The sequence below is a fragment of the Trichoplax adhaerens genome, genomic scaffold (genome assembly GCF_000150275.1).
Source record: "Trichoplax adhaerens TRIADscaffold_14 genomic scaffold, whole genome shotgun sequence".
Taxonomy (NCBI): domain Eukaryota; kingdom Metazoa; phylum Placozoa; class Uniplacotomia; order Trichoplacea; family Trichoplacidae; genus Trichoplax; species Trichoplax adhaerens.
This window is the reverse complement of record NW_002060956.1, coordinates 695138-718049: the sequence shown is the minus strand read 5'-3', so window position 1 is coordinate 718049 and position 22912 is coordinate 695138. Positions and strand designations below refer to the sequence as shown.

General features: G+C 33.3%; 6 protein-coding genes across 6 annotated transcripts; 3 read left to right on the top strand and 3 right to left on the bottom strand.

Moving 5' to 3' along the window:
- Positions 1 to 30: 30 nt before the first annotated feature.
- Positions 31 to 3864, top strand: TRIADDRAFT_30594 (uncharacterized protein; the record flags this gene model as incomplete). Its single annotated transcript, XM_002116233.1, has 15 exons — positions 31 to 100; positions 833 to 885; positions 990 to 1102; positions 1453 to 1495; positions 1679 to 1746; positions 2035 to 2143; positions 2245 to 2341; positions 2468 to 2566; positions 2649 to 2760; positions 2882 to 2938; positions 3017 to 3096; positions 3194 to 3368; positions 3468 to 3580; positions 3682 to 3729; positions 3803 to 3864. The coding sequence occupies 15 exons, from the start codon at positions 31 to 33 to the stop codon at positions 3862 to 3864; spliced, it is 1299 nt and encodes a 432-aa protein (XP_002116269.1).
- Positions 3865 to 5494: 1630 nt separating this feature from the next.
- Positions 5495 to 7415, bottom strand: TRIADDRAFT_60189 (uncharacterized protein; the record flags this gene model as incomplete). Its single annotated transcript, XM_002116140.1, has 7 exons — positions 5495 to 5592; positions 5703 to 5816; positions 5951 to 6408; positions 6508 to 6630; positions 6673 to 6737; positions 6841 to 6948; positions 7269 to 7415. 7 exons carry the CDS (start codon positions 7413 to 7415, stop codon positions 5495 to 5497), a joined length of 1113 nt encoding a protein of 370 aa, XP_002116176.1.
- Positions 7416 to 11462: 4047 nt separating this feature from the next.
- TRIADDRAFT_30689 (uncharacterized protein) lies at positions 11463 to 12107 on the top strand (the record flags this gene model as incomplete). Its single annotated transcript, XM_002116232.1, has 1 exon — positions 11463 to 12107. The coding sequence occupies one exon, from the start codon at positions 11463 to 11465 to the stop codon at positions 12105 to 12107; it is 645 nt and encodes a 214-aa protein (XP_002116268.1).
- An 882-nt stretch (positions 12108 to 12989) lies between these two features.
- TRIADDRAFT_7160 (uncharacterized protein) lies at positions 12990 to 14294 on the bottom strand (the record flags this gene model as incomplete). The annotated part of the gene is made up of 3 exons (XM_002116139.1): positions 12990 to 13094; positions 13482 to 13688; positions 14130 to 14294. Coding segments are annotated over 3 exons (477 nt in total), but the record flags the coding sequence as incomplete, so codon positions are not given.
- Positions 14295 to 15253: 959 nt separating this feature from the next.
- TRIADDRAFT_64251 (expressed hypothetical protein) lies at positions 15254 to 17933 on the top strand (the record flags this gene model as incomplete). Its single annotated transcript, XM_002116231.1, has 6 exons — positions 15254 to 15320; positions 16051 to 16194; positions 16549 to 16655; positions 17118 to 17219; positions 17325 to 17373; positions 17869 to 17933. Coding segments are annotated over 6 exons (534 nt in total), but the record flags the coding sequence as incomplete, so codon positions are not given.
- Positions 17934 to 19743: 1810 nt separating this feature from the next.
- TRIADDRAFT_60185 (uncharacterized protein) lies at positions 19744 to 22693 on the bottom strand (the record flags this gene model as incomplete). Its single annotated transcript, XM_002116138.1, has 3 exons — positions 19744 to 21623; positions 21922 to 21990; positions 22645 to 22693. 3 exons carry the CDS (start codon positions 22691 to 22693, stop codon positions 19744 to 19746), a joined length of 1998 nt encoding a protein of 665 aa, XP_002116174.1.
- Between the last annotated feature and the right edge of the window lie 219 nt (positions 22694 to 22912).

Genomic DNA, 22912 nt, shown 5'->3' with positions numbered 1-22912 from the left:
ACTGAGGAATTGACGGGTTGTGGGGCCACCATGGCTTGCGATCCTCGACGTGCATTACATCGTTATTTGGTTTTAATTTTAATGTGCTTTCTAAGTTTCGGTAAGATATCTACCGATTCTAGCAAAATCGTACTCTATGTATACTACTATATCGATATACCAATGATACGAAATGGAGCATAGTGTATACTGTGGGAGAAATGTTGGTTCGTATAATCGTAAAAGGATTATCATAAAAACATTTTAAACTTATACATATAGTACGTACATTACAATCGATGTGCTTAGTAGTAACGAGATAGTCCAATCATTATGGAAGCATGTCGCCGTCGCCTCGTGACAAGTACAAACATTGTCTCATTCTGATCGTATTATTACTTACTATCAGTCATAGCGTTAGATTGATCGAAGAATACAGATCCAGTCAATCTTGACTATTAGTATTCAAGGAAAGAAAAGAATGTTACGTCTTTAGTCGCTGAGGCGACAGTCAACCACTAGAGAGTCCTGCATAATATTGTAATTTAATGCACACATTATTGTACCGCCTATAAGAAAGGTACAGTATTAACAGAGGTACCTTATAGCATGCCAAATTACAGTATACAGTAATAATATTCATCACACCAAGATAGACTAATCATTAAGAATACTATTAGGTAAATCGCAATCAATTAGCCTTTAGTGTAATGGATAGAGACTACGGTGGAGTGTAGATTGCATATAGCGTTTTGCATTACATCTACGTATCTAATCGATTGCCGCATGGAGTAAATGATAAAAATAAAGTGACTTATTAAATAATAATATCAACTTTCTCCCATAATAACAGGCAGCTACTTCGTCTACGATAATCCTGCTGCATTAGAGAAGCAAATTGAAACGGTATGGAAACTTTTTCTTAAATTCTATAATCGAACACGCTTGCGGTAAGCGTTGAACTAACACAAATTGCCTGTATTCTCATTTCAAATAATTTATATGGATAGGATATGCGGGTTAATGCTGCCAACTATGAACTTTTATATTCTTTATATTCATGGCCTAATGTTGTTCTTTGCTTCTTTGGTGGTTACTTACTCGATACCTTTTTAGGACTGAGGTTATTATATCTATAATATCCGCTTAGTAGCAACAGAATGTGATTAATCCTTTTTAGTAATATGTAATCACTATATCATACAGTATATAACTAGAAAATCGAAAAAATAATAGAATGATAATAGCTTAAGCCTACATTCTCATTTACTATCGATTAATACGCGTAGACCAGCATTAGCTTATATCTTGTAAAATAGCTGCAATAATCTTCCCAAATATTCCAATTAACTAAATCAGTAATAGTACTGTTAAGTAGTTTTGGAATGATTTGATACTACTGTAATTTAATTTATATATCTTGGCTGTCACTGATCTTGCATTTAAGTATGAAAATGTCCTATCTTATTGTAGGTTTGGAACCATTGTATTCGCCCTTTTCGTATTAGTTGGTCAAGTACGTTAACATTGTTAATTGCCTTTAGCTTACATATCATCATTTCTGATAGATTACTTAAAAATGCATAGACGACCAAGACAGTCATAAATGTATACTCTAATAATATAATTTAATCATTCCAGTTTCATGATTTAAAAGAATTAACATCATGTATTTTATCTATATCATGTATCTGTACAGATCATATTTGCTATAGGTGCTCAACTGGATAAATATTGGCTAATGTGTGTTGGAAGATTTGTATTTGGGTAAGACTTTGCTGTAAACGACCTCAATTTTCGGTAAATAGGTCATTCAGTACCTATATTCTGTCGCTGCACGAAATTTTGCTCCCATTAATAGGAAACTATATATTGACATTTTTATTCTAACAGTAATTTTAAAATTTATAAAACAAAAAACGCACTGCATCACCATAAGTCTTAAATTGTACTATCGGAAATTATTTCAAAATGTATAGACAATGTTAGCTACCAAGTGAATCACAAGTAACGATCGAGATCTTAAGCAGATTAAATTTTTTTTCCGTAATCTAGAATTGGTGGAGAATCCTTAGCAGTGGGCCAAAATACCTATGCAGTTAGTTGGTTTAAAGGCAAAGAGTTAAATATGGTTTTTGGTTTGCAGCTCAGTTTCTCTCGAGTGGTAATAACTTTATTCAATTTTGTAGAAATTATCAGGATACTTTCCTTAGTTACATAAAAATTGAATTTATTTTACAATTATATGTTAATGCTGCAATATAGGGTAGTACGGTCAATATAAACATCATGGGACCAATTTATCGTTGGTTGAACAATTACTTATCGGGTTACCAATGTTTAGGTGCTACATTATGGTTTGGTACGTAGCAGACTTAACTGCCTTTTTTATGAGCCAATAAATTACTTCAACTCTATGGCTCACCGCTAGTGTCACTACTCACAGCTTACGAATGATAAGCAACAACCTTATATTTTTACTCTCTAGGATGCGCTTTTTGCATATTGTCACTATTTTGTGCTGTCCTTCTGGCTTATTACGACAAGAGAGCAAATAGACTACTTGGAAAAGATGATGAAAAGACTGGTTGGTATAACAACTTTCAGAAAATTTACCTTTTGTTATTAACATCAAGTAATCATATACTATTGGATTGGTCTTTTTTCAGGAGAAAAAGTCAGTCTTCTGGATGTAAAAGATTTCTCTTTACAGATATGGCTTATGTTTATTATTTGTGTCGCGTACTACGTAACAGTATTTCCTTTCATAAGCTTAGGATTGTAAGTTATTGCGTATATAAACTGATGGTGAATTATAATTATTCAACTGCGTAATTTCTCGGTAATGATTATCAATACTTAAAAGATTTTTATAATTTTCTCCATACTTTGATTGTTAAAGAGTATTTTTTGAAGAAAGATTTGGCCTAGACCCCGCTGCTGCAAGTGCGGTAAACAGGTACATAATAAGAATAAGAGTACCTTTTCATAACCAAATTGATATTAATATTATAATCGTAATATTCTACCGCGATAGTATTGTGTACCTCCTATCAGCATTTATGTCCCCCATTTTTGGTATTCTTGTGGATAAAGTGGGTCGCAATTTATATTGGGGTAAAGATGAATCCGAAGAAAATCAAACATAAATAATAGATTGAAATTTCCTTTATTTAATTCTAATCTGGTTGTTAATTTAATCATTAAATCGCAGTTATCTTGGGCGTTGTTGCAACTCTTGGGAGCCACATGCTGATGGCTTTTACATTCTTAAATCCTTATATTGCTATGGTTACCATGGGCTTAGCTTATTCTTTACTTGCTTGTGCATTATGGCCCATGGTAGCATATGTTATACCAGAGCATCAGTTAGGAACTGCTTACGGAATGTAGGTTCTAACATGTAATAATCTTAAATCGTACTCTGAATCTATATTTAATTTCTTGTTGCATTTGTACATTGATAAAAATAAAATTTCTCCTGATAGCATGCAAGCTATACAAAATCTTGGATTGGCCGTTGTTGCTATAGTTGCTGGGGATATTGTCGATTCGAAAGGCTATCTGTTCTTAGAAGTTTTTTTCGGAGGCTGTTTAAGCAGTAAGTTACTATATAACTCATCGGTGATATAACTAACATAAAGGGAATTAAGTTTCGATATGAAAATTTTCAAGTGTAACCACTTTCCTTTTTGCTATTAGTTGCACTTATTGCTGCTGTAGCATTGTACCTTGTTGATGCTGCAAGAGGTTAGTAGTAAAGAATACTACACATAGGTATTTGAGAAAATGTAATCCTAAGTCAATAATACCATAATGATAGGTGGCACGCTGAATTATAGTGCGAAAAAACGCAATATGCTAGCTGAAGCAGAAAATTTGTAAGTGTCTACTTTAAATGTACTTAATAGAAGAGTCTTTCGAAAGATTTGCATTCGGTCACATTAATCTTCACATCAATTTTTCAATGTTTATTGTGACTCTTCTCTTATATGAGGTCCTATCTTTTATCTTCTAGAAAAGCGTCTACGTCAATTAACGATCCGCAATTAGTCCATCCTAGCGAAGTTGATTTCAAGCAGGGCTATGATTCTGACGTTAGAAACAGATTTACTGCTCGTGTAGGATCGGAGGTGAGAAATTCTTCTACCTTGTACATTTATTTTATAGCTCAAAAATATTCATTATACATAAAATCTTACTCTTCCAATTATTAGGTACCGGATCACTTAGGATCGAGTCAGTAAATTTCCTTTATCAGTAATGTATCATAATGAATTTTCGTTCCAAATTATACACGTAAAGTAGTCTTAAAATTAATCAAGATTAACTAAGGAATAATCTTGGGAGTGAAACTTTAGGCAAGACGATTTTTATTTGTCTACTGTTATATTTTTGAATGTAAGTTTACAATTCTAATTATATAGATAAGACGTGTTTAACGTTATAAGAGAATCCACTTAGGCGATACATGGCAAGCTCATTATCAGCTGAGGCATGCTGGTATTAATTGATCATATTATATCTCAAGTCTGTCTGTGATTCTAAGGAATATGCTGTTTACTTGAATTTTTACAGATTGATTTTAAAGCTGTGACCGTTAATCGGTCATTTTTAATTCTTGTCAGATTTTCGCTCTCTAATAGATCTATATACTTAACTGTGTATTCTTTTTAAACTGTTTGAAATTTTGTTATAACACGCTATCTTGGCGCTAGAAGATGTGTATGATGCTAATCATTATTTTAAGCGAAGACCGTACTACGTTGACATTTACATCTTAAAATCTTTAATGGTGAATCTGAATGTCTAATTTTGTAGAATGTGTAAGCGACAAGTAAGCGTTGATACCCATCTATCGCACTGTAATGGGTTGAACTTTTAACTTAAATTTTCGTCAGAAAAATCAAGAGTCAATGAAAAATACATTATCGAATGCCAATACTAAAATTATTACATCAAATTGCGTAGGAATAAAAAATAAATAGGATTTACGATTTTTTGTTTTAAAAGGCAACGAAATGTTAGGAAAGTTAACTTACTGCTAATTAAAGAAATGCAAAAATTGTACCGTACTTTTCTGTACCTTGTATACAGACTGACAAATAAACATTATGATCCTGTTATAGTAGTCATTTTTGAGCCTAAATTTTTGGATAATGTCTTTACATTGCAATGTATAACATAACATTGTTATCAGTTCTGATTATATCTATTAATCACTGATTTATTAATGAAAGCATGCATGATGAATCAGCATCGCAAATACGAATTTCTAAAGCAAGAAACAATCCAAATTGTCATTATACCAACTTCCTTCTCAAGATCTTAAAAATATGTCTTTCTTCAACTTTAGTTTCGCTTTTGTACAACTCTGTAAATAATCAAGTAAAAGAAGCGTTCGTTCAATGATTTATTCTCCACTACGAGCGTTCATAATCAAAAATTTAAAGACAAACGGATCCTAAAATTGCATTTTAACTGATTTTTATTCATTTTCGTATGAGATTTGTTATTACCGAGTTAACTCTTCAACGTGAGTAGTTAATGCAACATTAGCCGATTTCAGTTCATCCTGCTCTACTAGAAGTAGGATTAGGCTTTTGGACGTATCTGCAAAATTAACGTAAATAATTATAGTTAGCTATCCTAGCTACGAAATTATTGCATTCACAAGCATAATTAAAAAATTATATAAAGTAATATCAGACTGAAAGAACAACCTTGGATCAAATTTTCTAGTTTCACTTTTTTCTCACTCAAATCATCGTTAGAATAATTGAGTAATGGCTTGTAGCCATCACCGAAGGACTTTTGGATACTTTCGATATTCAATCCTTGCAAATATAAATACACAGTGCAGTAATTGCAGCATGAAAAAAACAATACGATTTATTACAAGTGTTAAAAATACCTATGGTTATGTATAACAGTTTACTAAAATGATCACATTAGGTATAATATAACTAACCTGCCTCAGACTGAATATCCTTATTAGATAAATTACTGTCATTGGGTAATGGAGTAGCATTCAATTGTATTTTTTCATCAGAAGAAATATCTAACTTATCGTCGTCAAAAACTGCTTTGTGCTCATTAATTTTTGAGTGATGATCTCGCGAAATTGTGTGAGATTCGGTTTGGCTTTCTGTTTCGTTATCTATCGCTTTATTAATTATCTCTGATAATAATATCGCTATCACGTCCATCTCTGATTTTGGTTGACCTCCGTTAAAGACTTGTTCTTCTATATTTGTAGTAACACTATAATCACTAACGTCTTCAGCAACTAGCTCAGCTATTTTAGATGGCATATTTGAGTTTTCGTTCTTATCATCTTCAATAGGTTTCTCTTCTTGATTGACTTCTTCATCAGCAAGCGACGCCTGACTTTGTCGACGTTTGAATCCTCTCCAAGCCCGTTGAATCCTTATGTTTAAATCATAATCAATCAAGAGTGATTAACTAACTTTTTAACTGCATGTATTAGGTAAGTTGTAATCTATAGAGTTTTGATTTAGTTGCTACCTTGTAACCTGTGTTTCATATAATCTTTTTTTATTCCTTCTTACTGCTTTATTGTCTTCGAATTCTGCTCGCAAGCGATAGCTGATGATTAAAATAGCAAATTTATTTCCCTGACTATAAATGCTGTAATGGCATTTTACAGTAATATACTTAAATTAAACTCACTTCTCAATCAACATTTCGCCTTCTTCAACTTGCGCCATTCGTTTTCTTTCCATTTTCTCCGCTTCCTGAGTGCAAATATATTCAAAATAATCGAAATATAATGTACAGTGTACTTCTGAATGGCAGCCTTTAATTTTTAGATTACAATGATATAACAATCCATTTTACCTCTTCCATCTTTTGTATCAGCCTTTTAAGATACTCTCGGCGGGCTAACATTCCGCGAAAGTAAGACTGTATTTTGATTGCAGCTGATGCCTCGAGAGATAGTTTAGCCTAACCGATACATGCACATTTAATTCCGCTTTTAGTGAAGTAAATTAAATAGATCTCATAAAATTTGTACTGATTTTATGTAAATTTGCCTAATAATTATTGCTTTAAAATTACAACTTAAATCAATCCTACTTTAGGTATGATATTCCTCGCCACGTAGGGATTTGCATCCTAGAATATTTGTCGTGATGTTAATTAATTTTAGTATATTTGATACATCCATTTTAAAAGAGATTTTTGTTGTAGTTTGGATAAAATGCTATATTGAAGTTTATGCTATTAATTACTATTTTATTTTAAAGTATTACATTTAAACTTACCTTCATAATTTTATTGACTCGTTCCTGGCGATCATGTCGAATTAATTCTAGATTTGGCTTAGAAATAGTCAGCGAATTTCTAACCTCTTCAGTATAGCCTAATGATGTACTTAGATCTTCTCTTGTTTGGTGGTATTTATTTTCCATCGTAAACCAACTATATTTACAAAAGATTGGCAATCAACTAGCGGATTTTATACTTGTGAAAACGCAATAATCGAATCTTATCGAATGTTAACTTTACAACTTTAAAATACGTAATAACTATGTATTATTTAGGTATTACAAATCAGTTCACTCATTATGCTACACTGTGCGGGAAAATAACATAGTAGGTAGGTAAATAAGTTGCTGCGTTGCGTTAATTTGAGAATTGATTCTCACTTATTTATAAGGGATGATTAATCCGAGCTAATGCAATTATATGTTTGTGCTTGTATTTAAAAACTAGATATTAAAGATTAAAAACGTCTCTAGAAACATCTAGCAATAAAATCAATGTTAACTGTCTTGACTAGGAACTACAAGTTGCCACATCGAAGGTAATTGCTCTATCAAAAGGGTACAGTAAGTAGATTAGGAACCCACAAATCTTTAGGCACTGTTTCCCCTCTCGTTAATATAACATATATGTATTACTAAAGCACATTAATTAATTTGCCCCACCCGCACTCGTTGCTATGGACACCGAAGAGTTTTATGGGCGTAGAGATCTTATATGCATAATTAATTAATTATCTGGCCGGGAAAGCTGATACGCAAAGATAACAATGCAGTCATATAATCGTCAAATAGACTAGAACTCTTCAGATCCAATTACTATGTAATAAATCTAAACTATAAAACAGACCAGCTTTAAAGATATTATCTAGACATTTACATATAGTTCTTATTTTATCAGTATATTTTGCAATCTTTGTTTAACAAAGTCATTTTACTATGTAATAGTAAATTATATCGTACCGCAGTACACTGTTTTGCATTGAACTGTATAAATAACATGTGGCAAGGCAACTAAATAAGAATCTAATCTATATATTTATCCTTGCATCATGTCTCCCGAATATTGTATCGTCAACGATTTGCCCTCACATGCATTGTTTTCAACAGTGTTTTTTACCTCTAATGGTTACCATTATTATATACCCGGCATTAAGGTTCCGTCTAAGGCTAAGTGATGCCATTCAAGCAATAAGTTATATCCACGCTATACTAGTGTAGTAGATGTTTATTATATATGACTAACTACTATCAGCAGATATTGATAGCATCTTTAGATACAGATTGGGTTTAGTATCCTTTCCATCGCGGCTTGTTCACTTTTACTCCAATTCAAGACCAATAATATAATCATAGATAGTATGAATATTTACACTAGCTATTATTTACAGCTGGTAAGTTAACCAGTAAGTGCAGTCCCTGACGGCAGAAGATCTTTCCATAGATAAAAATTTACAAATAAATACAGTAAGACATGGCATTGTTATGACGTAAAACTGTCCATCACTAACAAGTATTTACTTGTTCATCAAGCAAGCTATCCAATAGCTACCAACACCTTTTTAAATGTCCCATAAACAATCCATCACGCTATCGCTGGTATATCGAAAATGATAACATCTTTTACAACTTGCTATACTGCAAGATTGTCTTCCTTGACTATCTAGTAATTTGCAATTCTTATAATTGCAAGGATACCAATTTAAACATAACGAATAATTACACAAACATTGATGTGAAATTATATTATCAGTAATCTTAGAACAAAATAAGCTATCTTTGTTTGCAGTTCTTATCGTAGTCCTGTCATTGACATTTTTACTACCTAAAATAGAATTTACAATCGTTATATTGTTAACTAAGACAGTTTTGCTACCATGGCAAATTTCCCTAATATTGTTGTCTATAATCTTATTCATAGGAATGGAAAAATTAAAATTAACATTCTTTACACCAAGATCTTCATCAGCTTTATTAATCTTGCGTGAATGTTGCTGTTGCAGTTATAAGAGCAAGAAAGAATAATTAACAACGGATAAAAATCATTGAATTATATTTTTAATTTAAAAATTGATTTTAAATGTACGAGCGTTTACCACATAGAAACTTACATGAGATAATTTGGTCATCGATTCGAAATCTATAAACTCTTTCCAGTGAAATTTTCTCACGAAGCAAAGCTGTTGGAACGTAGAGAGCTTCGCAGAAGTGTGTTGGTAATAGTCCATCTCCCTTAGAGTTCGTATCCGAAAAATTTGCCAGTACTAAAAAGTACAAAATACTCGCATTTTACTTTTAGATCAAACACCGGTAAGAAATGAGCCCAGTCAATCGAACAACGCTTATAAGCTGATTTATCAAGTTAATTAATATGATTTTTAAAGGATTGATATTGTTAGACTTGTGTTTTCCTATTCACTTAATAATGTCTTTCTTATTGATATCAATCAGCCAAAATATTCGTTCTCAATAGTAACTTTACTGTCGCATACTTGAACTTGTCGCATGGCTGATAACGAAATGAATAAACAATATTTCTAGTAGCGTGATAAGTTAGAGAACTTGATGTTCTTCCAATTAGCTAAAGTAAGACATCATTCGGATCATGTTGGTAAACGTCTTACAGCATGAATGTCTAAAACTATCCCCTACAATTCTGATTGAAATTCAAAATATTGCTAACGAGTACTATAGTACCAGTGATTACTGCTACTGAGTTTACAAGATTTATCTTTAACAATTGTAATTGAAATCCAAACTATTGCTACACAACGAGTACTACGAATACACGAGGTTTATTGATCATGTAAAATAAGAATTTTCAAGTAGTCACCCCGGTAACTTCATTTCTGAATAGAATAATCGTAAGTGATTCTTCTAAAGCAATTGTAATATTCCACCATTAGGTTATTAAATTACTATAACATTCCACATTAAACAAATCACAGTTCCTAGGGTACCCTTTGACTTTTGGACCGACTGTTCGAGTAAGCGTAAAGTAGTCTATCGCAGAAAACTGTATGTGTCATTAGCTTTATTGATTATCTTTTTAAGTGTTGACAGTCAATCTATCTTGACTAACCTGGTGATAATTAATAAAAACTGAAATCTGAGATTCATCTTGAGTTGTCCATTGCATCTCTACCATGTTGTTAGCGTTATTAACAATTATCTTTTGTGTGTAGAAGTCTCCATGACTATTGCTAAGGAAGAGCTGTAATGCATACGCATGTGTTGTCATCATCATCATCACAACTATTCTCCACCACATCATCATCCTACCGATAGGATACATACTTGCCATCAGGATCCGTAAACATTAAAAGCAGCGAAAGGTAATGCTGGATAACAGTGTAAGAAAATCCATTGCTTAGCACAGTAAATTCATGACTAAAGATTAAAGCTGCAATTATTGCTAGCTAGTCAGCGAACTGAGTAAAGGTACAAGGCGAGTGGTGATGATTTAATCCAATCTACAGTATCTTCCCTCTTCAGTTTACAGTACTGTACACTGTACACCGAGGAAAGCAGTTCGATACGGTACCTACTGTAATAGGGCACTGGAGATAGGAATACTACAGTACTGTGTTGCACATGCGTAGATAGTGACTACTGTACTGTACTGTCGAGTTCGATATGGGAATACTACTATATTGCACATGCGTAGACAGTGACTACTGTACAGTGTACAGTTTGATACAGTACCTAATAGGGCATTGAAGATGGAAATACTGCGGTAATGCACATGCGTAGACAGTTACTACTGTATACGTAGTATTACTTACTTACAGGCTACAGTTCGGCTGTATGTAAATTGCCAATCCCACCTACTCTTGCAAGGAAGTTGCAGCAAGCCAGCAAACTCTGCAGCTATGCATTAGGCATCCCTAGGTCTAAACTGCATTTCAAGCTTTCTCATCTTAGGTGTTTCTAGCTATTCTCTATCTATTATCATTGGGTTTAATTACGCCTGCCTCATAGGCATTAGGAAAAGGAGTACCGTACGTAAGATTCAGGATGGACGATGGTGATACTTCCAATCTGCGCCAATTTAAGCAACGAATTGCAAGTTATAAAAGACAATTAGATTGCAGCTCTGGCAATCAACTTGATTTGATCGAAAGTAGGAAAGCTACAACATCGAAGAAATTGCGAAAGACCGAAGCTGTAAGCAGTGATGAAGAGCAGTCTGCCATGTTCAATCTATCTAGCCAAACAAAATTAGATCATTCATTCTTTGATGAAGACTGTAGTACTTTAAGTCAAAAATTACTTGGGTGCGAGTTAGTTCGTAAATTAAAAGATGATAGCCTGGTAGCAGGAAGAATTGTCGAGACTGAAGCCTACTTAGGCGGTGATGACAAAGCATCCCATTCCTGCGGTAACAAAGCAACTGAACGTAATCGAGCAATGTTCATGGCACCAGGTACCGCCTATGTTTATCAAATATACGGTATACACTTTTGCTTTAATATTTCTAGTCGAGGAGATGGTGCTGCTGTTTTGGTTAGAGCTCTTCAACCTACTTATGGAATCGACCACATGACTAAATTGAGATTAAACGGTAAGCAGAAGAATAAAAGAAATACAGCCGTCGAGAAATTATGTAACGGACCAGCCAAGTTATGCCAAGCTTTGGCTATAGATAAAACCATAAATTGTCTTGACTTATGTCAAAGTAACGAGATATGGATTCAGCCTAAACCACAGGATAAGCAGCTAGAATTGGTCAGTGCCAAAAGAATCGGTGTTGAATATGCTGGTAATTATTGGGCATCACAACCATTAAGATTTTACATCAAAGATAATGTTTGCGTTAGCGTTACAGTTAAGAAGTAACGTTAAATCATAGTTGACTTTTTCAGTATATTACTACCAATTTTGGCCAATAACTGTAGTTGCCTTGGTATAGCCAAGATTCTATGTCAATTGTAATTGCACTGTATGATAATTGTTAATTACAATGTCGAGAAGCTGCTAATACTGTAAAATATTGACATTCTATAAAGTCTCGTCGGATCACTTGCATTCCATAGGGCATACTGCAAGGGAAATGTTATGACATTGTCTTGATGATAGCTAAAGATGATTCTATGTTCAAAAATAGATCCACTTATCGGACCAAAACATGCTAGATCGAGACTACAACAGAGATACCCGAGATAGTACTTGTGTTATAATAATTAATTGACTAGTATGTATAATATGTATGTATATATACACGTATATATCTAATGTGATTTTACAGTCCGAACATATGTGGAGTCATGTCTAATCTATCGTAAGCCAATTAATTCTTATCCTAGTTTGGATTAGGTGGTTTGCGTGTTCATGACCCCGGTACATTCGGAATCAGTACCAATCGACCGCATGTACTGTATTGACCTAATTTTTTACCCAAGATGCAAATTATTTCTTCTTATATTTTTATGATTACTTTTATATCGGAAGAAAACTTAAAAGTGTAAAGATAGGTGCATTACTTATGCTCCTGTATATTTATTACTATTTATATGACTTATTAGTATACTGCATGTAGTGAAAAATGCGACATTGTACAGTATATCAAAATGAGCAATAGTTTTAAATATTTGATAGCAAAGGAGTTTTATAAACTCTTTTAATAATTAATTTAAAAATTTTTCTATCGATATCATATGTGTATTTTAAAGTTAATAAAGATCAAAGTAATTCAGAAAATAGGTTTCAATGCTCCACATGAAGGTAATCATGAGGTGTTTTGCCCTTGTTATCCTTGACCTCCAGTACATTCGGATTGTATTTTTGTAGTAGATAGACAATATCCTTGTATCCGTTTTCCGCCGCCTACAGCAGTATATAATAATAAACTTGTATCATTTGTGAAAGAGTCATTTTATATTACAGAGCAATATGTTTATGGTATAGGAATTTTTACTGTAACCAATTTCGATATCATCTTACAAGCGTGATAATTACTGTACTTAAATTCTATATAGTTTACAGGCATACAATTACGCCAGCAGGAACATCCGACTCGGATGATCCGAGAATTAGAATAGCTAGAATTAAATGAAAATGGTAATCTGCAAACTGTTGCATCGATTACAAAATACAACACTTCTGTAGGGATCATGATGCTTTAGTGATCCCATGATAACTCAAGTGCAACTACTGTACTGTATAGCTATACTATTTCGCCAGATTTATTTTATAGTCATATTAATGTCATACCTTATGAGCAGCATTCTTGCCATCTGCATCTTGAAGGCTGCAGCTAGCGGAGTATTTTAAGAGTAAATTTATAATCTTTAAATGTCCCTGGCCAGCTGCACGATGCAAAGGAGTTGATTTACCACTGCCGGTTAAACAATCAACTGTGGCATTATTCTCCAGGAGGGTTTTGCAAAATTCATAGTGTCCATGACGACTAGCATAATGCTATAGGTGGACAAACCAAACGAGCAAGTAAGCCAAATTCATAGTAACATTTTAATCAATTGAATAAATCTATGTAGTTTACACTAGGCAATTGCAACGACTGATGGAGCAAATTAGCTCTATAAATTAAATTGAATTTAATGTTCAATCATACTGTACGTGTATAATAGTCACATGGAGGACAACTGAATCAACAAGCATGAGAACGACCTTCATTCTGATGTGTAATTATATTTATTTAAGTTGTGCATGCTATCTGCTATACAGTACATGTCGTCAAGTGTAGTTCAGCTCATCTACAACGTAGAATGCATGGTTTAAATATGTATTTTGGTTTATGCTTAGTATCTAGTTCAGTAAAGTACACTGCCCATCGAGTATTGACTAAAGGCGTCCATGGTTATACAGTTTTACATCTACTTATTTTTAGCCATGGTTTACCAATGCGGTATAGCCGGCTTTATCGGTAACATTGACGTCAGTTCCTTTAGCTAAGAATCGCTTAAGACGTTGTAAGTCACCATTGACAGCACTTGCCCATATTCCTCGATCAAATTGCATTTCATCTAATGTTTGAGTTAGGCCAAAATGAGCAGTAGCACAGCAGGCACTGTGCTTATCCTTATCGTTGGGCATGATGATTGTGATAAGATAGTACAATTCAAGCTAGCTCGCTAATAGTAAAGTCATAGCAGTGATTAATCTCAGAAATTCAATCCATTCTCCATTGATATCATTCCTACAAGAGGATATCACAGAGGGAATTGGATAATGGATATGTTGATGAGGAGATTTCATGCAGTCGTTTCAACCACTGCTGTAGTACAGGAACGTGTTTCTACAGTCTCGCTTTATGCCAAGAACAGAGAGGTTGATTCAATTAAATTGCTTTTAGCCACATAGAAAGACTAGTAAAAGCTCTATAAAGGTGAAGAGTCTTTTTTTATTACCACTATGGCATCCGATCTGGGACACTACTAGTCTAAGGTCAAGAACGAGAAGCTAAAATGGCTGCAACTGCAATCTAATTGGTGTTGCGAAATCATGTTAGTCTTCTACTGAGTCATGATTTCTGCAAGTGGCGTCAGCACTAAATACTGTATGTCTCTATCAGTAGCCTAGTAGCCATAATAACATCACAAATGCTTGACGAAGCAAATGCTTGTACTCAATCTCTTTCTTTCTTTCTGATAGCACAGTACTCTACACTGTAGAGTACTGTGCTGTGTACTGTATACTACAGTACTGTGTACGGGAAGCTCATTTTATTCATTGAACGGTTGAAGCGATGTCACGTCATTACTGAGGGCTGACACCAACTGATTCATCACGGTGTGAGTCAGCATCACAGTAGAACCATTTGACTCTCCTGGGCTGTTGCCTTGACTCCGGCAAGATTTCCTTGACATGTTCTAATGAAATTGCCATTGGTAGGTATATCGTTAATGCTAAACTCATTACAAGCTGGTAGAATACATTAATTGTCATCGCTTGATGTTCTACAGCACAATAGATAACTATTAAAAGTGGATTAGACAGTATAGTTGCGTCTTAAAGTTGGCAAAATGGCTCAAGATGATGCCCCCCCATTTGAAGACAATTCAAGTCAACGGACGGATTACATCTCGACAGGTATTTACCAAATTTGATGTACACTAGCAAATTTTTGACCTTTATTATTAACCGGATTGGAGACAACCTAGGAATAATCGCCTACTAGCTAGCCAACGGCTATGGGATTATCATAATAACCCACTGATGAATGAAGGGGTTAAAAGCGACATGAGTGATGAGTGTAAAGTAAAACTACTAAAAGTATCGGCAGGGGGAAGCGTCTTTTCGAAGTCTAGATTGCCTTTGTGCAAGTGGATGCTCCTTATCCATGTACAGTATTTATAGGAGTTGTTCTTTCAGGGTGATCCGATTTCTCTAGTAGCAAATAGGTATTAATATACTAGAAGCTTTAGGGCGACATTTGGATGCATTTTCTAATTGTTGCCAAGAAATCGACTTGTACTATACGAATTAATCTGTAGACATTCACAATTCTACTGAGCAAGCATTAATAATCGAACTATCAGCGTTCTGTATTTTTTACATATCTTGTACAATCTTACGTATATACTGTATATGCCCGACATTTTGCGTAGAATTCTATGCAAAATGATAGTATGAAAATATCTGTATTTACATAAAAAAAAACGTTGTACAAAAATGATAAAGTATACCTTTTCCCACTTGACTACTAAGATAGATAATCATGATAGTAACTGATTCCATGACGTAACCGTAGTATAGTTTCGATAGTTTTGTATTATGTAAAAAAAATCTTTAGCGTTAATCGATAGATTTTGACTGTTAGAATACCTTGGGATATTCTGTTGGTTGGCTGTTATTGTTGCTGCCATTGGGTACTATTTATGGACCAATAAATTAAAACCTGCAATCAGCAATCGTCAAAAGATTCAATATCACCAGAATAAGGCAGCCAATGCAAAAAAAAATGGTAAGAATTCAACCCAATGACGGTATTAAGTACAGGACTATGATGGTTGCTTCATACATTATACTTGTATAAGATGCAGATATGTGTATGATACTATTGACAAGAAGTTTTTGATTATGACTCATAATGTCAATGTTTCTAAACTGTTGTGGTCAAGTTGAACTTACATAACATTACAAGTTAATTGTGTATTTGTTAAATTAACGCAGAGTAAATATGTACTGTACAGTAATATTGTATGTAGTGCAAAAAAGTTCAACCTCAAAGCACAATTTAATACACTTGATATATTATAACACGGATGAGTCATCTGGCTAAATTTAGTATTGGCTATACATCGTTTGTTTAAATTAGACTCATCTGAAGCATTGGCCAGAAATGAAAAAATGCTTGCTGCCCGAGCAAAGTTGCAGGAAGACTATAATCTTAATGTGCAATCATACATTGAAAAAAGGAAACAGGTCAGTAAGTTAAATTGAATTGAATTTCAAAATAAAATATTGCTCACGCTGGATACTATACTCTGTTGAGTCTTTACCATATTTTACGCTACAATATATAATATTTACTGTTTACATTAAAGATATGTCGTTAGATGATATGCTAATCTCAATAAATGCCATCCAACTAGTTAATTTACACGCTGACCTTATTAATTATTTCTAGGATCTTATTGTAAATTACGCTATAAAATATAAAACTTGCTCTTATAGTAATTAATTATATATATCCGTAGCCACACTGAGTATACACTACAGAACATGATGATAGATGATAAGAGTAAAATAAATTACAATGTATTCGTGAATTTATATCCAATACACTCATCTTATCATATGCAGAGAGCTTTATTATGACAATGATAATAATTTCCTTTCTCGTATTGTATGACAATCTTTATTTTGCGATATGAAACCAATTAGCAAGATGAAATCAAACGCCAAAATGATATTTTAAAACTTGAAAGTAAATTACTCGGTAATGGTCGAAGATTACATGACCCTGATTCAAAGGATAAACCTGATGTAAGTCATGTATGTTATTGATACTACTTCTACTGCTTGACTCCTCATACAGTGAACGTCAAATAAAACTCGTACTGTTTTATGCATATATATGTCGAATTTTAGAATTCTAAAGCTCAAAACAAACGTAATGCTAATAAAACATCTTGGAGAGGTAATATGGTAGAAAGATGCTAAATGTCTTGGTTTTATAATGCTATGTACACGCGTATTAACAAAAACTGATATATCTGTATCATACCCATATTTGATAATAATGGTCCACTTATTAACACATAATCTATCATTGTAAACATTTTTCGGAGTATTATCGCAGTGAATAGATAGCAACATCATCTGGCTGTTTAGCACTGCTGGCGGAAGTATTAATAGCTATGCATTAAAATGATAATTTCTGCCATAATGATCTTAATTAGAATTATCAGAAATTTTTTGTAAATACTCTAATCAAACGCTGTTTCGTTAACTTTGACCATGACCTTCACATCATTAAGATATATTAACTTAGTTTTTTAACTATAATTCTTGACAAGAAATGATTTGTTATAAGTTTTACATGCACAAATAATTACAATACCGTTCGTAAGTCATAATACCAGGCGATACTTAAAAAAAAGAGATGAGCTAATTTATGTGCTTTCTTTAAAAGATAATTATAATCCTTTAACTGGAGGTGGAGCAATGTCTTCATACCGGCCCAGTCGCCGTTCAGGTACACTATATTTATCATTCTCTAACTGCGCTTGTGCTTGTAAAGCATTTATAATGTAATAAGTAAGAAAACATTACAACGAAATTATCACTTTGTTCATGCAAATGTACAATTTTAAATACGTTTCTATCGATGAACATTTCAATGATTAGACTTTTTGATCTCATAGTTTGATTTCTACCCCCAAAATTACAAATTTTAAACAGCTAATTGATCCTTAATTATTGCTTTATTTATCGTACTAATCCACGGTAAAGGTGGTGCTCGAGGAGGTGGTGGATGAGGTTAAATCAAGCCTGCAATTTAGCAGCCTAGTGGAACCAATTACGATTGTATAATGATATTCTGTATTAAATTACAATAATGACGAGATGTATCTAATAATCTACGGGATGATCATGGTATCAATCCAAATACAGTAGGTTTGTACCTTGCCATGCAGTATGTAAATGGACTATTGATTAAACGATATAGAGAGAGAGACATAGTATGCATGTAAAACTGCTACAATGCTTAAGAACCTGCATTGATGGTTTTGCTTCATAAAATGATTAGATACGCGTATAATATTAAATTGGAACATGCTACTGTAATTTTCATGTATTGGATGAAGCCTACTGTGTAAATGACTACTTTTACAATCGATGAATTTTATTCCATGTTCATTTAATATCAATATTTCACTGACTAAAATAACTTACTATTAGTTTTTAAAGTGCTTTATTCTAAAATTATAATTCTTGAGTAATTGGTTTAATACAGGTATTTACTATTTGAGTATAAATATGACGCTCTTTTACTAACGATCAATATCTGATAGGTTTTAGAGCTGAAGCTACATACTCTTTAATGTGCTATTCTGAAATTCAATGTTTAATTCATACATATTATATTAATAAAAATCTTAAACTTATCAGACTGCTATCTTGTTAAACAATCTGCCAAAATCGGACTTTAAAAATTGGCTTTAATGTAGCGGAATAATTTCAATCATTGTATGAGTCTGGTAAACTCCGCATCCAGTAAGAAAATTTGGGGCACTCCAAAATAAAAGCCGCTAAAGTTTGATTCATCAGTGATTAACTGTTCCAAGTCAGCACATGTTACTATAGTAAATGTTCACTATTTCTAAAACTAGCTTGTCTAACGTTATTTTATATTTTCGTTACTTTTACTACCCGATCCCACTTTGACATAAGAGTATATAGCTCATATACGTAGCATCTATGATCATACTTTTACTCATTACTGTAAACGGCGACACCGGGTTTACTGTTTTGACTTTGCCGTTTGCACTAGCTTATCCACATTCAAATTGCGGTTAATGAAAATAAGTAAGACTAGAAAAACATTCATAACAGTACAATTTTATTTTGTTGATCAGTATTTATTATCGGCGAACCACAAGATAAACTACAATTTTCACGAAAATGAAATCAAGTAATGACAAAGATAGTTGTAAGGAACCAAAGATAATTATTTAAATTTTAGTTATTACCGAAAGATCATAAAACGAATTTTAATATTTAAATCTTGGTAGTAATCAATGATATTTATTCCAGTAAATAGAGGTTTTCTGGATTATAGGCAGTAAACGATGATAATAAACTAGACTATTATCCCGAATTAAAAGTTATCAACCGTAATACGAAGCGATTAGGCGATCATTTTATATAGAATATATGATATGTTAATTTTTTAGTGAATTATAATTGCAATCGTCCCCATTTCTTTAGTGTATGCATGTTCATTTCAGTCTAATATTCGTTTAGTTTATTGTCTAAATAAGCTAATTTATAATATATTCTATTTCTATTTGCCACCGAAAATACTCTTCAAATTAGCTTGATCTTCGCGTTTACCACCGTAAATACTCTTCAAATTAGCTTGATCTTCGCGTTTACCACCGTAAATACTCTTCAAATTAGCTTGATCTCCACGTTTACCACCGAAAATACTCTTTAAATTAGCTTGATCTTCGCGTTTACCACCGAAAATACTTTTCAAATTAGCTTGATCTTCACGCTTTCCATCAAAAATACTTTTCAAGTTTGCTTGATCTTCACGTTTACCACCGAGCATGCTCTTCATATTACCTCGACCTTTGCATTTACAGCCAAATTTTTTCTTCGAATTGGCTCGATCTTTACGCTTGCCGCCGAATATACTTTTCAAGTTTGCTTGATCTTCGCGTTTACCACCAAAAATACTTTTCAAATTAGCTTGATCTTCACGTTTACCACCGAAAATGCTTTTCAAATTAGCTTGATCTTCACGCTTACCGCCGAAGATACTCTTCAAATTAGCTTGATCTTCGCGTTTACCACCGAAAATACTCTTCAAGTTAGCTTGATCTTCACGCTTACCGCCGAAGATACTCTTCAAATTAGCTTGATCTTCGCGTTTACCACCGAAAATACTCTTCAAGTTAGCTTGATCTTCACGCTTGCCGCCGAAGATGCTCTTCAAATTAGCCTGATCTTCGCGTTTACCACCGAAAATACTCTTTAAGTTTGCTTGATCTTCACGTCTGCCACCGAAAATACTTTTTAAATTAGCTTGATCTTCACGTTTACCACCGAAAATACTCTTCAAATTAGCTTGATCTTCGCGTTTACCGCCAAATATACTTTTTAAATTAGCTTGATCTTCGCGTTTACCACCGAAGATACTCTTCAAATTAGCTTGATCTTCGCGTTTACCGCCGAAAATACTCTTCAAGTTAGCTTGATCTTCACGCTTGCCGCCGAATATGCTCTTCAAATTAGCCTGATCTTCGCGTTTACCACCGAAAATACTCTTTAAGTTTGCTTGATCTTCACGTCTGCCACCGAAAATACTTTTCAAATTAGCTTGATCTTCACGTTTACCGCCGAAAATACTCTTTAAGTTAGCTTGATCTTCACGTTTACCGCCGAAAATACTTTTTAAATTAGCTTGATCTTCGCGTTTACCGCCAAATATACTTTTTAAATTAGCTTGATCGTCGCGTTTACCACCGAAGATACTCTTCAAATTAGCTTGATCTTCGCGTTTACCGCCGAAAATACTTTTCAAATTAGCTTGATCGTCGCGTTTACCGCCGAAAATACTCTTCAAATTAGCTTGATCGTCGCGTTTACCACCGAATATACTCTTCAAATTAGCTTGATCTTCGCGTTTACCACCGAAGATACTCTTCAAATTAGCTTGATCTTCACGTTTACCGCCGAAAATACTCTTCAAATTAGCTTGATCTTCGCGTTTACCGCCGAATATACTTTTCAAATTAGCTTGATCTTCGCGTTTACCACCGAATATACTTTTCAAATTAGCTTGATCTTCGCGTTTACCACCGAATATACTCTTCAAATTAGCTTGATCTTCGCGTTTACCACCGAATATACTCTTCAAATTAGCTTGATCTTCGCGTTTACCACCGAATATACTTTTCAAATTAGCTTGATCTTCGCGTTTACCACCGAATATACTTTTCAAATTAGCTTGATCTTCGCGTTTACCACCGAATATGCTCTTCAAATTAGCTTGATCTTCACGTTTACCACCGAATATGCTCTTCAAATTAGCTTGATCTTCACGCTTACCACCAAATATACTTTTCAAATTAGCTTGATCTTCACGCTTACCGCCGAATATACTTTTTAAATTGGCCTGATCTTCGCGCTTGGCATTGAATATACTTTCCAAATTTCCTAAAGCATTATATAACGATTAGATCGATAATGGGGATTGTGCAAAATTAAACAATAACACATTGATGGAGTTATTTTTGTTTCGAATCCGTAATATAAATTGGGATTTCTATTTTAACTTCATAAAGATAAAGTAGTTAAGAACACAAGTCGTATTATTCATCATATTTGTGGCTAAGAAAATTTTTACGGCAAAAAATCAAAAAGTCAATTTTTCGCCATAGATCCCAACAGATTAGAATTTAAAGGAAATAATTTGCTAAAATATATAGCGAATGGATTCTAAACACATTCTCACCTTCTGCATTAACCGTAGCAAATACGATAGCTGCTGTCAAGAAAAAAATGAGGGCAATTTGCTTCATTTCTAAAAGATATAATCAGGAAGATAGTATAAATACATGAATACATTTATTTTTAATAGTTCAATGTTAACACGCCTAAATCAAACCTAATGAAAAACATATCATTTGTAATTAGTTTAAACAAAAATTATGTTTAGAGAAAAGATCTCGATAACAGTTGTTCACGTAACAATAACACTCAAACAAAGTAATAGTATGTTTCATCTTCTTTAATTAAGTAGCCATGACTACTCACTTTGGTTACATATCCGATAAAGATGTATCCCAACAGTTAGTAGCTATTCATCATGAGAAAGCAGTATTGATCATCCGTCAAGCAACTAATACTATACAGTACTAAATATTTTCATATAATTATGCAAAATTACACAGAGTTATAATATATCTAATGAAGGATTTCTTTCAGGAAATCGATTCATTTAAACCGGTTTGTATTATTACATAAATCAGCCAATTCAGATCAGAAAAATAAGGCGTAATCACTCGAAAAGATAAAAATATTGGACAAAATGTCAAAAAGTATAATGATAACAATAAAAAACAACTAATAACTTAGTTATTGCGCAATGTGTGTATCATACTAAGTAAACCATTTCTCAAGGACAACATGATTGATTAGCTTTACGATAATTTTTCATTTTATAAATGAACCTAACCTTTAAGGAATGCATCTGCTATGTAATAAATAAAATTTGCTCTAGGCATAAAACTATAAAGCAAGATTTACTTATATTTACTGATTTATAACGTGAGAGTTATTTTTTGACCCTAAAACACAGTAAACAGTCAATGGCGGATAAAAATTAATGCTAAAAATAAACATGTAATCATCACGGCTGAATGCCTATATTTTCTCTTGTATCTCCTTTACCATTTGTCATTAAAACATATCGCAACTAATTCATATTAGGTAAAGAAAACTAA